This window comes from Abramis brama (assembly GCF_963993115.1).
Source record: "Abramis brama genome assembly, chromosome: 18".
NCBI lineage: Eukaryota > Metazoa > Chordata > Actinopteri > Cypriniformes > Leuciscidae > Abramis > Abramis brama.
This window is the reverse complement of record NC_139980.1, coordinates 10555012-10570801: the sequence shown is the minus strand read 5'-3', so window position 1 is coordinate 10570801 and position 15790 is coordinate 10555012. Positions and strand designations below refer to the sequence as shown.

Here is a 15790-nt window from a genome sequence, read left to right as displayed (position 1 = left end):
AACATAAGAAACAAAAGCAGTCATTCTCGGTCTCTCACTCGCTCTCACTTATTAGCCTACTTTTTTAAATAAACCGCATCTAAGACACACTACTCATGAAATTTGAACTTTATATAGGGTTCGTTTGTATTCGAATGTGGAAAATTCCCTTAAAAACTAAAATGCCACCAATGCTTCTCTTGTTTTTTGCCCTTCAGCTTTTCTTCAAGACATAGCAGGCTGCAGATAATGGCTCATTATGATTTGGTACTCAACATGTCCCCTGCGCTCGGTGGTTCGCAGCTCTCTGTGCAGATGACTGACCCGGACCCGGTATGTGGTGAGTGAAGCCCCGGGGCAGACTTGGCCCCCCTCTAGCCCTCTCCGTTCTTCCTGCAGCCGGTCCAGAGGAGCCCGAAGCCTTGCAGCTCACCCTCGCAGAGAAACACACATCTCCAGTTGCTCAGCACAATTATTTCCACATGTTCGTGTCGCCCGGCCGCACAAAAGAACAGAGTCCCTTGTTCTGGAAACAAAAGACTCTAATCTCTGAGACTAAAACTGAAGCCTTTAGAAATAGCGCGCGGGATACCCTGATCGGCTTTTTTAGTGCGAATCGTTTGAATGCACTGAAGTGAGCAAAATATTGGCAACAAATACGCGCAACTACGCATTGTTTACTTAAGATATCTGCATTAAAGGTATTAACCAACGATCTTAAGCAGACATGCACCTACACCATATGGAGGTAATGTGATATTTATAATATGAATATGAATATTACTGAATATGATCAACACAGTTGAAGTCTCAAAAGTGGCCTGAAAAGTTTTCAGATTGTGCTGTAATTTTTATTTGATAATAATGTTTAATGCAAATTGTAATTTTTATTTAATAAATGAGTTCCAAAACTACAAAACCATGACAATACCACAGGACTCATTAACAACATAGACAATCCAAGATAACATTAAATATTCCATTCAGCGATAATGAGACTGCTGGTCGGAAATCCTCGATTCAGGTTTAGATAGAAGAATGTCCAGTATGGGACGAATGCGTGACCGGGAGGGAGAATCTGTCTCAGTCACGGGACATCAGCAATTCAGTCCACCTCCTCACAGTATGTCTGACGCCAAGATGAATAAATCGTTTCATACATATGCGCATACAGAGAGAGTAATTTCAGAGGTTTCGGTAGAGCTGAGTTTTTAACCTTTAATTTCTGAAAGAAGAAATGCGACGTGTTGAGGTTTTTTTTAAAGCCTAGTCTATCTGCAGAGATATAACCACATGGTGGCGTAGATGTCCATCGGTGGGATAGCAGCCTTACATCCATCTCTCTCCTGTCGTTAGTTCAATTCAGTAAGAGCGAGAGAAAGAGAGCGAATTAAAACCCTCTGGGAGTAATCAGATTGATTCGACTAACAAACCACATCAAAACGAATGGCTTCAACTTTATTAGCATAATAATATTTATGATGAAAGGGCGCAATAACGGCAAAGATTTGAGGTTTGAGGTTTACTGTAGGCCTATATTGTTTGCATATCTCTCTCTCTCTCTCTCTGTGTGTGTGTGAGAGAGAGAGAGAGAGATAGGGAGAGAATGACAATGCTTCATGGTGTTCACAGTAAAGAGATGGAGGAAAAGAGTAGACTAATAACGTTTTAGTTGTACTTTCTACTACAGCGTTGTCAACTGACTTAACACAAATGCAAATAATTTAGACACAATTCGGTTCAATGTCAACTTTTCAAACTTTGGCAAATTTGCAAACTGTGAAAATATGCACAGATTGTTTTTGTATTTATATTTGAATAGAATGTATCTGATTCAAAGTTATGTTCTTCATAATATATATATATATATATAAAAAAAAGAGAATTCTGAACTCGGACTCTAAATCTGTCACTTATTGTCTTCTGTGCATTAGTTCAAACAGATTTCAGTTCCGGTGAGCAGTAGTTGGTGCTGATATGGAGCCAGACTCATTGAATGGTCAGTTGTCACCGGGCTCGGTCTGTCGCGCTGTTTTCACACACGCGCTGTCCAGCGTGCTGAAGCTCGCAGCTTTTTTTCTTTCTATATCGGCTATATATTTGTGGGCGTGTGGGCGTGTGGCCGAGGCAGAGGCGGTACTGCTGTGCGCGGAGGAAATACTTTATAATGAATAAAGGCTGACCTTGGACGCAGAAAACCGAGTCAGCACAGGTGTTTAGCCCAGGAAGAAATGTACCTTAAGAACATGCTTTTCCTATGGTTTTAGGATACCCAGAAATCCGAAATTTTCAAGCAAAAGTGAAACAAATTTTTTTTTTTTTATCTGTAGCCTGTAGCAGAATTATTGGGTGATGAAACTTCATATTGCCATATATTCTGCATATATAATCTGTTAAAATGTGTCCCTAATAATAACCCTCGTATGTCCAGATTTTCATAAACTTGTGATTTTCTTCCATAAAAGTCTCTGGTCTATTCCAAATCTTCAATCCTGCTGGTTTCAAAAGGAAGCCAGACATGAGTTGCAGAGTAATAGCTGTTTGTCTGCAAAGACCAATCTGCACTAAACGTGGTTTGCATTGTCAACAGGATATTCCGAGGACAAGCACCAAAATCCATCAACTTCCGCCCATAATGGGCGCTATAACCGAAAAACGCTTGTAACTGCATCCTTTCTATCTAGGAAGTAGAATTTATGGTTTCTTTTGGAGTTTTTTTGCTGCATGTACCAACATAACCATAGATAACATTTTGACAAATCAACAAAACTACTTAGAGACATAAAATTCAAAAGCCTTTTGTTGCACATGGCCACTAGCTTTTAGCATAATCTGTGACTAAACATCAACTTCACATCTTTATGAAAAATGTCCCCACAGTTCCCTTCCATTGGGCCTCTTTTTTCATGAAGTTAAGTATATACAGTAGGGTGGTCCTTATCAAGTCCTTTTTTTTTTTTTTTTTTTGCAAAATGTTAGTGTCTTAACCTCTTAAACTGTTCCTTTTAACTTCAAAATTAGAAATATGCAAAAATGTTGACAAAAAATATATATTTAGAGGTAGCTCAATCATGTGGAAGATTGCCTATGTTAAGCTGTGCGGCGTTATTGTGATATGCAAGTAATATTAAAAGTTGCTGCATATGAACTACATTTTATTGAAATCAGAGCAACACTGACGTAACAACAATGACAACAATCTAAAAAAAAGCACAACGTTTTCAACAATCCCTGATTTCTGATGCTCAGCAGCCAGTGTTGACTTTTTGCAGTCTGGATAGATCCGTCGGTGATGAGTGTGTGAGATAGCCATTGTATTCTTGAATCAGAGCCACTCCTTTCTCGGCGTGATCACTGACTACTTTCATTGCATGGTTGCCTGTGCCTCCTGATAATCTGCTTGATTCGGCCAAAGTTCCGGGTCTTTTTTAAGGAACGTAATGTAATTTTTTAGAGACAATTGGAGACTTTAAAAAATAAGGACCACCCTAATATACAGATTATTTGGCAAATAGAAAATATAAATAATTTTGATGTTTGAATGTAAAAATCAGATTGAAATTAAAGTCATATTTTTGACCTTGCAGTCTTGTTCTTGACTTATCAAACCTCTGTTTCTCTGTTCCTCTACATTGTCTTTTTCCACTTCATCCACGTGTTCTGAATCCACATTTTGAAAATCTTGTTCAGTCAGGTTTAGTGTTACAGCCAGAATGCCTTCAAGGCTGTAAAATGTAGGCTATAGGGCCAACTTGTTGAACAGAAACTCTTTCTCCAGTTCCAGAAGCTGAGGCCTACACTGTTTATTCAGTCTGGCTCCTCTTGTTGTCCTCGCAGAAATAATTTCCTAAAATGTAAACGTTCAAAGAATCACAATACATGATGTTTTATTAGCAAAGTTTCGGGAGGAGCACGTTCAGTTAAAGGAGAACTCCGGTCAGTTTTAACATTGAGCTAATTTTTTTGTAAATTTGGAGTGCTGTCAATACAGAGAACAACGACAAAAATCGGTGTTGCCTACAGCATGTTATCCTCTTTTTAAAATTTGCACCCTGTTGACTTCAATGGGGCAAGTTTTAAACCTGCTTTTAGCCAGCGCACATACCTGTATTTACATCCTGTTTTCGGTCGAAGTCCATAGTAATCGATTGTCGAGTTCACGCGCGTGATCATAGGTAACTAAACATATGCGCGTGAACTCGACAATCGATTACTATGGACTTCGACCGAAAACAGGATGTAAATACAGGTATGTGCGCTGGCTGAAATAACATCATTTTTATTCATATCTTTCACATCTACTGCAGTCAGATTCACCCGTGTTCACTCTGAAGGAATCACTCACATGACCTGTGCACTTGTAATGACACATCAAGGATGTTAAGAGGCTAAAAGCAGGTTTAAAACTTGCCCCATTGAAGTCAACAGGGTGCAAATTTTAAAAAGAAGATAACACGGTGTAGGCAACACCGATTTTTGTCGTTGTTCTCTGTATTGACAGCACTCCAAATTTACAAAAAAATCAAAAATCAACTCAATTAGCGCGACAAGAGGTACATACAGCAGACTTACCTCTGTCCCACAACAGTTTCTAGCATCCCTCCACCACCCCATCTCCTCACTCCTAACTATTCCTATCCCAGCCTGGGATGGGGGTGGGTACTCTGGGTTCGGGCCAGATTTCGAGCTCGGAACCCTCTTCTCGGACAGCACACCAAATACGCATACTCTTTTACTCCATCTGTTTGATATGAGCTTGTGAATTGCTTAAAGAACAACATACAATTGATTACGATGATAAGCACTAATATGTTTTTATTCATTCTGATTATTTCTCATAGACCTCAAGCCTGCTTTCTAACTTCAATATAATCAACAAATAAAGAACATCAGAGAGGAAGCTTAATACATTTTATTAATGTATACTCCAAAAATTAAATACAGTACGTCACGTGTGAACACATACCTGGAATAGACCGTGTGAGATCTTGAAATGGAAATGCCACCTGTTCCCCACACGGCTGTAAAGCAAAGAGCATGTGGGGTTTTATCTCTCTGTCCATTATAAGTTCATAGTCAAGACAGCTTGCTTATATCCAGAATAGCTACTGCAGTTCATTTGATTCGAACTAAATGACTCATCCATCCGTCCGTCCGTCCATCCATCCATCCATCCATCCATCCATCCATCCATCCATCTTTCTATATATCTATCTTTCTATCTATCCATCCATCTATCTATCTGACCCTGATCCCCAATATCCCCTTATTTCCACCTGAATAAGTTGGCCAAAGTAATGAATAATATTCTATATTCTTATAATGGCCTATATTATCTCATTCAAAGCTGACCTCTTTTTACAACGGCTATACATTCTAATCCAGCAAAGCCACTAAGCACACTTGATAATATAGTGGGCACGCTCAGAGGTGCAACAATGGGACGCATTAAAGAGGAGCTGACACGTCTCAGAAAGGACCCATTCTAGAGAGCGCGACAAAAGCGCTCGGGACATATTGTGTGATGACCGAGTTCCCACTAAATTAAGTTACCATGGACAGCACTGATGGGACACGTGTCTAGAATTCGCAGTTCCAACATCTTTGAAATAATCGGTTTCGGACGGAAACTCAGAGAAGCCCAAACGATGTCCTCAAGTTCCAACGATGTTGAAAAACTCGACGAGAGTGTCACATCAACCACGTTTTTCATCATTGTACTTTGCAGTTTAAACTATTAAAGAAGCGATTTCCGCGACTGAAGACAAACCCGGTTTTGGAGGCATTCATTGCCCGAGTGCCCCACTTCTCTCAAGGCGAAAGCAGCTGCAAGCGCTTAAAAGGGGATTCTATTAATTGCTCTTTGTCATGCGTATAATTGGCCATTTTGTGACAGAGCGTAATCTTTTAAAAGCTGAGCTGTACTTTGTTTCCATTTTATATTTGATTTTAAGCATCGGATTCTCAAATATGGTAGCCTACTCAACTGCACCACCCATACAAGTGATATTAAATGCCATAACACCAAATGAAAGCTTGCATCACCTTGCCTCACATCCCAAATAGCTTAAAACAAGTTTATTCAGCTTGCAAAACAAAGTAACTGCCAATAAATTAAAAAGCTATTTTTAGTTTTAATATCCGTTAAATATGAAGTAAAGTAAAAGTTCTCAAAAATCCAAACTCAAAACTTGGTTACATCTGAAATTAGAGAAGTGACGGATCTGGGGTCAACCGTGTCACGTCTGAAAAGCGAGAGTCAGTCCTGAAACAGCTGAAGACTCTTTTGTCGGGAGGTCTTTCTCTCTCACACACCTGCAAGGGGTGAAGTCTAATTCGATTAATAAGAAATTCAATATATATTCATTAGGTGCCTTCCCTCGATAATATATGATCGTGAAGCGAGACGTGAATGGAGGCCATTTATCCCCACTCTGAAAGGACCTGCGTGGGACCAAAATTTCACCTGCTTCCCCTCTCAATTAGGAATGTATCCCAAACTCTGACGGAACACGAGTTAAATTAAGCGTTCGCTAATTTCCTATCACCCCTCCTACGTAATCCCTCAATTTTCAGAATGCCCCCTCAATTTGGCCCAAGTTGAAAGGTTCAAATAGTGCCTAATGAAACAGTGACTAAATCGTTTTCTCGCGCGCGGAGGAACCCTGTAGACGTCTCGTGAAAGGCCTTGAGCTCGCCGCCGTCGGGGGTCCGCCGGCTAAATGCGAGTTCCTGGCAGGACAATCTAACCTGTCAAAGCCTTTGGCCAGCCCTGCGTAGCTTTTTTCCCCCTCGTTCGTATTGAAGGAATTGCTACATAAGCAACCAACGTGGGACAAAAACTGCAATTAAACTCCTTTCGGATTAATTTAATAGGGGGGCAACCGTTTCTTGAAAAGCACACACAGAATAGGGTCGGCGTATAATTGACTATCACCTGGCTCGTGAGATAGAAAGTCTCTGCTATAGGCCTTTTGTGGCCTGTGCACTAGCCTATATAGGAGGGAATATATGAGAAGAACAGTGGAAATTAAGTGAAAATATATCTCATATAATGTTTAAATGGTACTTAAAGACCAAGACAGCCCGTGCAGTTGAAGTGAAAGATCTGAACATAAAAAATAAAAAAAATAATTTGGTGATAAAATTTTAAAATCAGATCATAAACTGTATCTATAGACTTACAAATGAGTTTCACATACATTAATTTACTTCAGGAGGCTTTTAAAGAAATAGTTTCCCTTGTTCTCTTTGAAAAGTATGGGGTTAGAAAGATTTGTGTTTTATTGATAAAACAAATGCTTTTAGCTGACACTTGTTTTTACACTATGACAGAATTACAAATGCAGAACTTCACGTATTGCAATATTTGTCTCTCAAAGTTCTATTCATGTCGAATATAAATGGATGAGGGTTGAACGAGTGTATTTTGTCAGTGCATTTATAGGCTATAGAAAATACGGTTCGTATCAAACCAAATTTTCTCTGGCTCTCTTTTTCCCAACACAACTTTTTACATCCTGATACTATCAATTCAATATGAATGTCATAAACTATAGGCTACCATATAGTTAAATATATGCATATAATTATAAATAAATGTGCACGTAATATTTATATTTCATTAGAAGGAGGTTTATGTAATGTAGAAAGAGGTTTATGTAATGTTGGTTTGAATTCCTGTAATATTTAAACAGGTGTCTTCCAATAGGACAATTAATACATCTCAGAACTGATTCGTAGTTTCAGGAGTGATTTATTTAAATAAATACAAATATACACATTTTTTTAATAGGCACATAAAATCCAGGTGAAAAAAAAAAAATCACAGCTTCTCAGTAGTCTAGGACAGATTGGATTAACAGTCTGCATATTTACAATATCACGTAGGGAGTCTTTTATCTTCTCCATTTGTCTAACATTTGTCCTTAAACAGAACAGGGATGACAGTATGGGTTACCAGTGGTCGTTTCAAGAACGTTTTCACTTAACAAACTGTAAAAAAGTTATTGACTTGCATCACTTGCATAACAACTATTATTTCACAGTTTGTCGTATAGATAAGACAATAGCTGACTTGAGTGTCTGGGTAAAACAATATTTTGAGAGGGAAGAGGAAGGAATTGGCAGTGCTAAATCTCCATACACTTTGGGCTATTGAACGACGGAAGACAGTGTCCTATAAATTCAGTAGTTTCAACGGATCCGTATACTTTTTAATGTGTCATAAGGTACCAAACTTAAGTCTGAGATGTTCGTGACGCTTCTAGGTCGGTGAAGTCTCCTTCTCCTCTGTGGCCGACACAGGTGACAGGGATTCTTCGTCTTCTGAGCGCGGATAGTGTGAGTGGCTCCCCGAGCATTTGCATCCTGCATGCGCGCTCCGTGGCGTGCCTTTGCCTTCTTTCTTGTGTTTAACGCGGCGGTTCTGGAACCATATTTTCACCTGTTTCTCTGACAGATTTAGATATGTTGCTATTTCGATCCTGCGTAAGCGGGAGAGGTACATGTTGGATGAGAATTCGCGCTCCAACTCAAGCAGCTGAGTGCTGGTGAAGGCGGTGCGCATCCGTTTGCCGTTCTGTATGTGGCTGTTGTCAGACGCACCTATAGGGAAAAAAACACAAAAATATTAAAATCACGTCAATGCCTATTAACTTTGCAAAGTAATTCATTTAATGCCGATAACACACCAGTTTGTTTATTTGAGATGTAAATGTGCTAAAACTGCAGACTCATTAGTTCATTAGATAGTTCATTAAAATATCAAGTTAATAAAAAGTAAAACAAAACAAAAAAGTAACATGCGTAAAGACTTTTGCATTCAATATATTATGTCAAATAGTCGAGCGTAGGTAACAGGTGTAGTAGCATGCGCGTGCACCCACTCACCTAGAGACAGGCAGTGATACCTCCGAGGGTCAGTGACGCTGTAGCTTGTGGGCGTGCAGACAGGCGCGTGTCCGTGTCCCGGGTGCGCTAACGCGGAGCTCTGTTGGTGTGCTACCCTATGACAGAAAGCCGCATCACCGGCAGAGAAGCCCTGTCCTTTCAGGAGTGGGATTCCGCCGCGGGGAGAGTGGATATGCGAAGTTACGCACAGCGGACAGACGCAGAAGGTGCCGGTCTTCCGGGACGGGCAAACGGGCGCAGTAACGCTCATCACGCCGGGAGAGTGCATGCCAATGGGGATGAGAAAGTCCTGCCCCGTGTGCTCCCTTAGAGCCGGGCGCGCGGGATCCTTGATAATCAAAGAGTCTACGTAGAAAGACCTCGACATGATTGCTCCTGTCTCCGTGAGATGCTGATGGTGTCAGTGATATACCACACTGATGGCGTTGCTCCAAGGACTTGCGCAGTACACAGTGGTCTTAACACTGTTCTAAAGCCCTCGGGAGCTGGCTTATGTTTGGTAGTTCAACAAAAGGGACCCCGGAGAGGGCCGGCCCTAACGTCACCCACGTGCGCTGCACGGCCTAGGGGCTTTAGTACCTCTGGTGTCCCGAGACACGTGATGCCCAGGCGAGCCTCCAATCAAATCTTTGCCCATACAGTCTTGTTAGCTCACAAGGTGGCACAACAGCTCTGGCGAGTACGCCTACTGAGATATCAACAATTATTCCATTATACTCTCGGTCTAATAGATTCATATTTTGATTTACAGATGATGTTGAAGAGATGCAAAGGCCTAAATTCCTTACAAGCTGAGCTATACATTGTCTGTATGTGTCCAATTCAAATAAGTAACCTCCTCCAAATGGGGAATTACACCTCAGTTGTCAAATTATACAAATAAATAACACAAGGGATCATTGGCCATGTATATAAGAAGTTACCAATCTTTCCTCTTTCTACTGTGATATGGGCTTAAAATCTCTTGAAATGGCTACTGTTTTATCACTAACTTGACCTAACCTTAAACTTCATAGACATAATAGAAATTAAATGGCTACACAAATTCGCAAAACAGATCCTTTATTTAATTGTATTTATTTGAGAAATTATAAACAGAGATTAACAAAGGAAAGTTTATAGTAGCGAATAACTATAGGCTAATAATGAACTTCTGGGATTCTGAATTTTCCAATCAAATGCAGTAATAATCTTATTGGTTCAAGTCTGTTTGGAAAGATCTCGGGCCGGCAATTAAAGATTTATGATTCTCAGTGGAGTCTGGGCATTTGCAATTTGATAGCGATTAGGATTCAATTAGAAAGCGTTTATTGTAGAGGTTTTTGGAGTGGATAAACAGCCAGCTATTTCAGAAATGCGCTAATCCCTCATCTTGTGACAATAATTAGCAGGTTTGATCTCTCGACGGGTCAGCGGCGGGTTAAACTTCCACTTTCATCTGCGCGCGAACGCCTTTTACCTCCAGACGCTGCGCGAGCGAGCTCTGACGAGGTTAAGTCTCGCCAAAACGATAGGTCTGGTATTACTCTACCTTCAACTTCTTGCAGGAGAGACTTACCCTCGTCAAATCTTGTCTGAAGATTACAGTGAAAGCAATGCTGTCAGTCTATAAGAGCTCTAATGCCTGTGCATGTAGGCTGCAATTATCTCTGCGCACACTCAATTACAGGCCTGACACCTGAGCTTTTCAATAACATGCAAAACACAGTAAAATCAGCTCTCATTCGGGCCGGCTTTTATGGATGTTATGATAAAACTGAAAGTCTACTAATGATGATTGAGGGCAAAGTTCAAGCGCTGCAATGACGATTTCATGTCAGCATTTAGCGCTAATATCACCAAGAGGAGACTGGGTGCTTTGCTTTCATGGGCATTTAATTGCTGAAATCAGCGGCAACTCTCCTTCTTAAACGAGGTAGAATATGACTTTAAATGGGCTGAATTGGAGAGGCGAAAAAACAAACACATCTGTCATTCTGGCTGTAATTGGTGTAATGGTGGAAACGGCGTATGAGACATGAGAGAAGAGGGAGAGAGAGACAGAGAGAATGAATGATGAATGACAAGCCATGCGGAATGATTCGCGGCGCGCGCCCATCATACCGTCCAGTCTTCAATATTATTATTATTTTTCTTTCCATAATTCTTCACGAAAATTTCATTGTCTATTAAGTAATCCCACAAATGAGAGCCTTTATGAGTCTGTAATGAGCTCTAATTGCCACGACTAGCCGGGCCACGTGGAAGGATTTAAGACTTAAGCTGTCGGGTACTGTGCACAGAGTGTTACCTAGCCATTACTTTCATAATTCAAGGGGAAAATTAGCCCATTTAAGGAAAAAATCCTTTGATTCCTTTCATTCTGCTCGGGGTGATAGGAATACATCTTTGTCTGCTTGGGTTAAGACAGAGAGCCTAACAAATGCGTAGCAAAGTGCTATTTTCAAAGAGAAAAGAGTGGCTGAATGACGTTAAAATTGCAGAAAAAAATCTTGTAAAGATTGTAGTCAGTATTTTTCAGTATCAAAAAACTTTTCTTTTTTTTCCCAGTTGTAGCCTACTTTATAGTGTTGGCTAGTTGGGCCTATTTGAAGCCTGGGTACTGGCTTTATATCGCAGTGTTCATTAAGTAGCCTGTTGAGTAAAATAAATGATCAACATTATACCCTTATTGTCCTCGTGTCATTTTTGATCCGTCTTCTGCTATAAATACAACATGACATTTTCAAGAACATCCAAGAAGAAAATAAAAACAAAACAATAAAATAAAAATGTTGTTCATAAAACTAAAAGGTGCTCCATCTGTGATCTTTATACTGTCAAATCAATATTTGAAAAACGAAATGTTTGGCTTTTCAGTATTATAGCCTATATTTGACATTTTTTTATCAAAGATATTGCCCCTTATGTTTTCGATGCTACAGCAAAAGCCACCTATTTAGGGTAAAATAATCATAATAATATTAATAATAATAATAATAATAATAATAATAAACCCCCTTGGATGTAATTTTCTCTTAAAAAACTATTACACCATAATACCTCTACAAATTATTTTGCATAAGAGGGGGTGGATGGATTTGTGGGTCCAAATTATGGAGTTTATTTTGTGAAACACTCATGAACTAGTAGCTATAAGAAGTTGTTATAAAGAGTGAGGCATTGTGCGAATGGCAAAATCATTTAAATAAACTCGGAAATAAGGACAGAGCCTGCTGAACTTGTGTTCCAAAATTCTTTAATATTTCATCACTCAAACGGTTGATTTATCAATATTGATTAAAATGTTTTATTATTATTATTATTATTATTTCATATAGCCTATTTGGGTCCAGATGAAACACATTTTCATTGACACCTTAAACCTGTTGTACCTTGAATTTGAAATGGATTTCAATTCAAGGATCACAGTGCAATTACTCAGGAGAGTTAATGTGCAGTTATTGGGAGAAACTGCTTACAAATATAAAAATATTAAAAAAATAAAACAAGAATTATATTTAGGCCTACATCAAATATGTGGCTGTCTCTATAATGTAATATGTATTGAAAATGAACACCGTTGTCAGCGTAATATGCCAAAAGCTCTCACCTTCAGTCCCGTGCAATATTGGACTATAAGCGGTCCATAACTGCCGTATTGCATAAGTGTCATTAATTTGTGTCAACGCCTCCTCACAAAAGTTGCATTGTGGCGCAAGGGGCCAGCCTGCGGCCCATCCCGACTGATACAGTGGGTGATTCCCCCCATTCCCAGTAACCAAGCAACACACGGTGAATACTGAAAACTGAAAAGAAACACTCGGGTTTTCAATATAGTCTTCAATAGCAAGGGGAAAATGAACAATGATCCCGCAGACAACATAATGCGGCGCAGTGACTTTTCATTGCCAATTATCTCCTTCATCTGAATAGCAGCTGCAGGGCCTGCTCTTCATTTCATCGTTTGGGGGGCTGAGTGGGGGGCTTAAATTCAATTGCCTGTGTGTGTCAAAATCTAATTTATGTCTTAATGACGGATACGATTTTTATGAAAAGGAGTCGGAGCCACACACATAGGAATTTCTACAGCAATCTGCAACTGTTGCTTATTCTCAACGTTTTTCTTCACGACTAAACGACAGGGTATACTTATTAAGAGAGTTTATCTTTCAATAAACACACAAAGAATGGGTGAGACTGAAAGAGAGGCCTCGTAAACAACGCGCAATTAGGAGAGGCCAGAAAAACAAGATAAATGCCGACAGATTCGGCGATGCTGAACTCAACGTTACCCACAGAACCTCCACTAACCTCATTAAAAAAATCCTCTCTCTCATCACCTTATTAGAGCGCACAACTCTTCCTAATAGCCAACAGTTCTTTCCGAACGACTAGACAAATATTCATGACTAAACCACAACAGGCGAGACGCAGGATCAAATAGCCCTTATGCCGATTGCGTTTCGCTTGACATGCTGAAATAAAATCTTGTAAATATGTATAAAGGCCTTACTCAAAGGGCCATTGAGATCTTCAGAGTTAGATCCAAGACACTCTTTTAAAATATGTACGTGGGATGTAGTTTATATTAGGCCTAGACGTTTACTGGTCCGAGATAAATAGGACCACATTATAATACATCACATTTTTTCCATGTTTTTCCAATTTAATTCCAATGTAAATGTAGGGTACATTCAGGTTGATTGGGACACTTTTTCCAAGTCATCTCATGAATGTCCCAATCACCCTAAAAAAATGTCCCAATCACCCTAAATTCACCCTAAACAAACTTAAATTCGCATTTAAGAAGTAATTGTAACATTGAGAATGTTATTTTCATCAGTCAAATCGTACAAGCATAGTTGAAATCCTTTTTTATGCAGTGACTTCATGTAGGCTATATCTTAATAAATCTTAGTCAAAATAATTTATATATATGATGCAATTTAGAATCAATTATTAAAAATGTCTCAAATTTGTTTTCCGTTTGTCATGCACCTGAAAGAATATAATTATAGGAATTATAAAAATGAATGATATCAGAATATTGCAAGACATTGACACAGTTTTTAACATATTATGTGTTTACTGTTTGAAAGTTTAATAAATTAAATTACCAATTCAGTTCACCTCAACTCTTAAAAATGACATTTTATCTCATGCATTAGCACATTCGTTAGTATTGTTATGAAATTATGTTTTTCATGGTCTTTACTGGTCATGTGGAGTTTAAGTTGAAGGATACATGGTCTGTTACACTGATGCTTTCACATGGAAATTACATCCTAACTATTATGAGTAAATAATTGATTCTGTTAATATATCTGTATAACGCAACTTTCTTTAGTTTAGATTTACTTTTTAATAAATTCAATAATAATCATTACATAAATGCATATAAAATGCAAAAATGAACAACATGAAAATGTACAAAACAGAACTTTAAGCTCACAATACCACACGGAAAGATAGGAAGGACAGTCCTTCTCCTATTGTCATAAAAAAAAATAAAAAAAAATAGAAAGTTAGCAGAACAGATTCAGAAGACACTGATGTTCATTTGTGTTCCCTATTCTGATGAGGGGTTCCTCTGTTCACTCTCTTGAGAGCAGATGCACAATTTATTGATTGGCTTGAGTGTAAAAGTGGTGTTTTTCTGTCAATTACAGTAATGTTTATCATGGCTCATTACCGCACATTGTTACGCATTTTTACACTCACAAATACACACCACTCTTCCACTCTGCCCTCTTACTAGGGAACACTAGTTGACTTTAATGACTACCGTCAACCCTTCCCTCTCTAACACACTCTTTCCCCCATCACTTTCTTTCTGGATGAACAGGGCACACGTTATAAATGAGTTTATGCTGCCATTTTCTGATATAATCTGCTGTTCTCTTACTGTGTTAGTGATGAGGATGATTTTCAGAGATTAGTTTGAGAGCAGAGAGCATCTATGTCATGATATTGCCATAAACTGAGATTAGGCCATTCAGAGCCTATTTGGTCAAAGTTAGGGGCATCATTTTGTTTTGTCAGTCTCTGATTATCATTACTTTCTTGCTTGTTTGTGTTATTTTTGGCACTGTTATAATGTTGTATGATAACAGTGCCAAAAATTTGTATTGCCAGCACCACCAAAACCCCTCAATCTTTTTAAAATGTGCTTTGAAAAACCTCTATTCCAGCCACTGTCATTCCTGGAACCTACATGCAAAACAAATACTTCAGTGTTTTTAATATTTAATAACATGTAAAATGTTAAATGTAATCTTGGGCAAATCTCATCTTCATAATGTACATTAGGTACTATACGGTTATCCGGACCACATGTGATGACCTACCCCAACCCCGCCCCTAAACCTACCCGTCACTGGGGTTACGACCAACCAAGAGCGGTTGTGGTCACGTGTGGTCAGGTGTGGTCCGGATAACCATATAGTACCGTACATTATACTACAGGGCTGTTGAATGCTTGAATATGATTGGTTGACAAAAGTTCTAAGGTGTGCAATTATTTTCAGAGAAACACATGGCTAAAGTAGTTCCAGGCAGGTCTTGACCGCATTACAGTTCCATATTACTTCGCCAAATGATTTCAGTGAAGGTCTTTACAGACTAACAGAAAAAGAACCAAAACCCACAACGACACTGACCAAACAAATAAATATTAAACGATAAAAACAACAAATTATTTTCATGTTTTTTTTTTGCCACAAAATTACATTTTGTTATGTATGGACGACAGCACTCTTTCTCCCGCTCTTTCAAATGCACACACACTGGCACAGAAACATGTTGTCAGGCTGCTCTGACGATTTAATCAGTAAAATATTTTAACAACTTAAAAGCTACATGCAATTTCTCATAGCGATATAATAAAGGCACTGTTCTCGGAGCAGATAAACTTACA

The 15790-nt window shown here is 39.0% G+C and overlaps 1 protein-coding gene across 1 annotated transcript; it reads right to left on the bottom strand.

The window, feature by feature from the left end:
* Positions 1-7717: 7717 nt before the first annotated feature.
* gsx2 (GS homeobox 2) lies at positions 7718-9358 on the bottom strand. Its single transcript, XM_084091298.1, has 2 exons — positions 8872-9358; positions 7718-8586 (listed from the first exon to the last, which is right to left on the bottom strand). Exons 1-2 carry the CDS (start codon positions 9257-9259, stop codon positions 8246-8248), a joined length of 729 nt encoding a protein of 242 aa, XP_083947424.1. The 5' UTR covers positions 9260-9358; the 3' UTR covers positions 7718-8245.
* Between the last annotated feature and the right edge of the window lie 6432 nt (positions 9359-15790).

Coding starts and splice junctions, on each gene's coding strand:
- gsx2 (XM_084091298.1), bottom strand. CDS start 9,259: ATGTCGAGGTCTTTCTACGTAGACTCTTTGATTATCAAGGATCCCGCG. Junction 8,587..8,871: donor GTATCACTGCCTGTCTCTAG/GTGAGTGGGTGC, acceptor TTTTCCCTATAG/GTGCGTCTGACAACAGCCAC.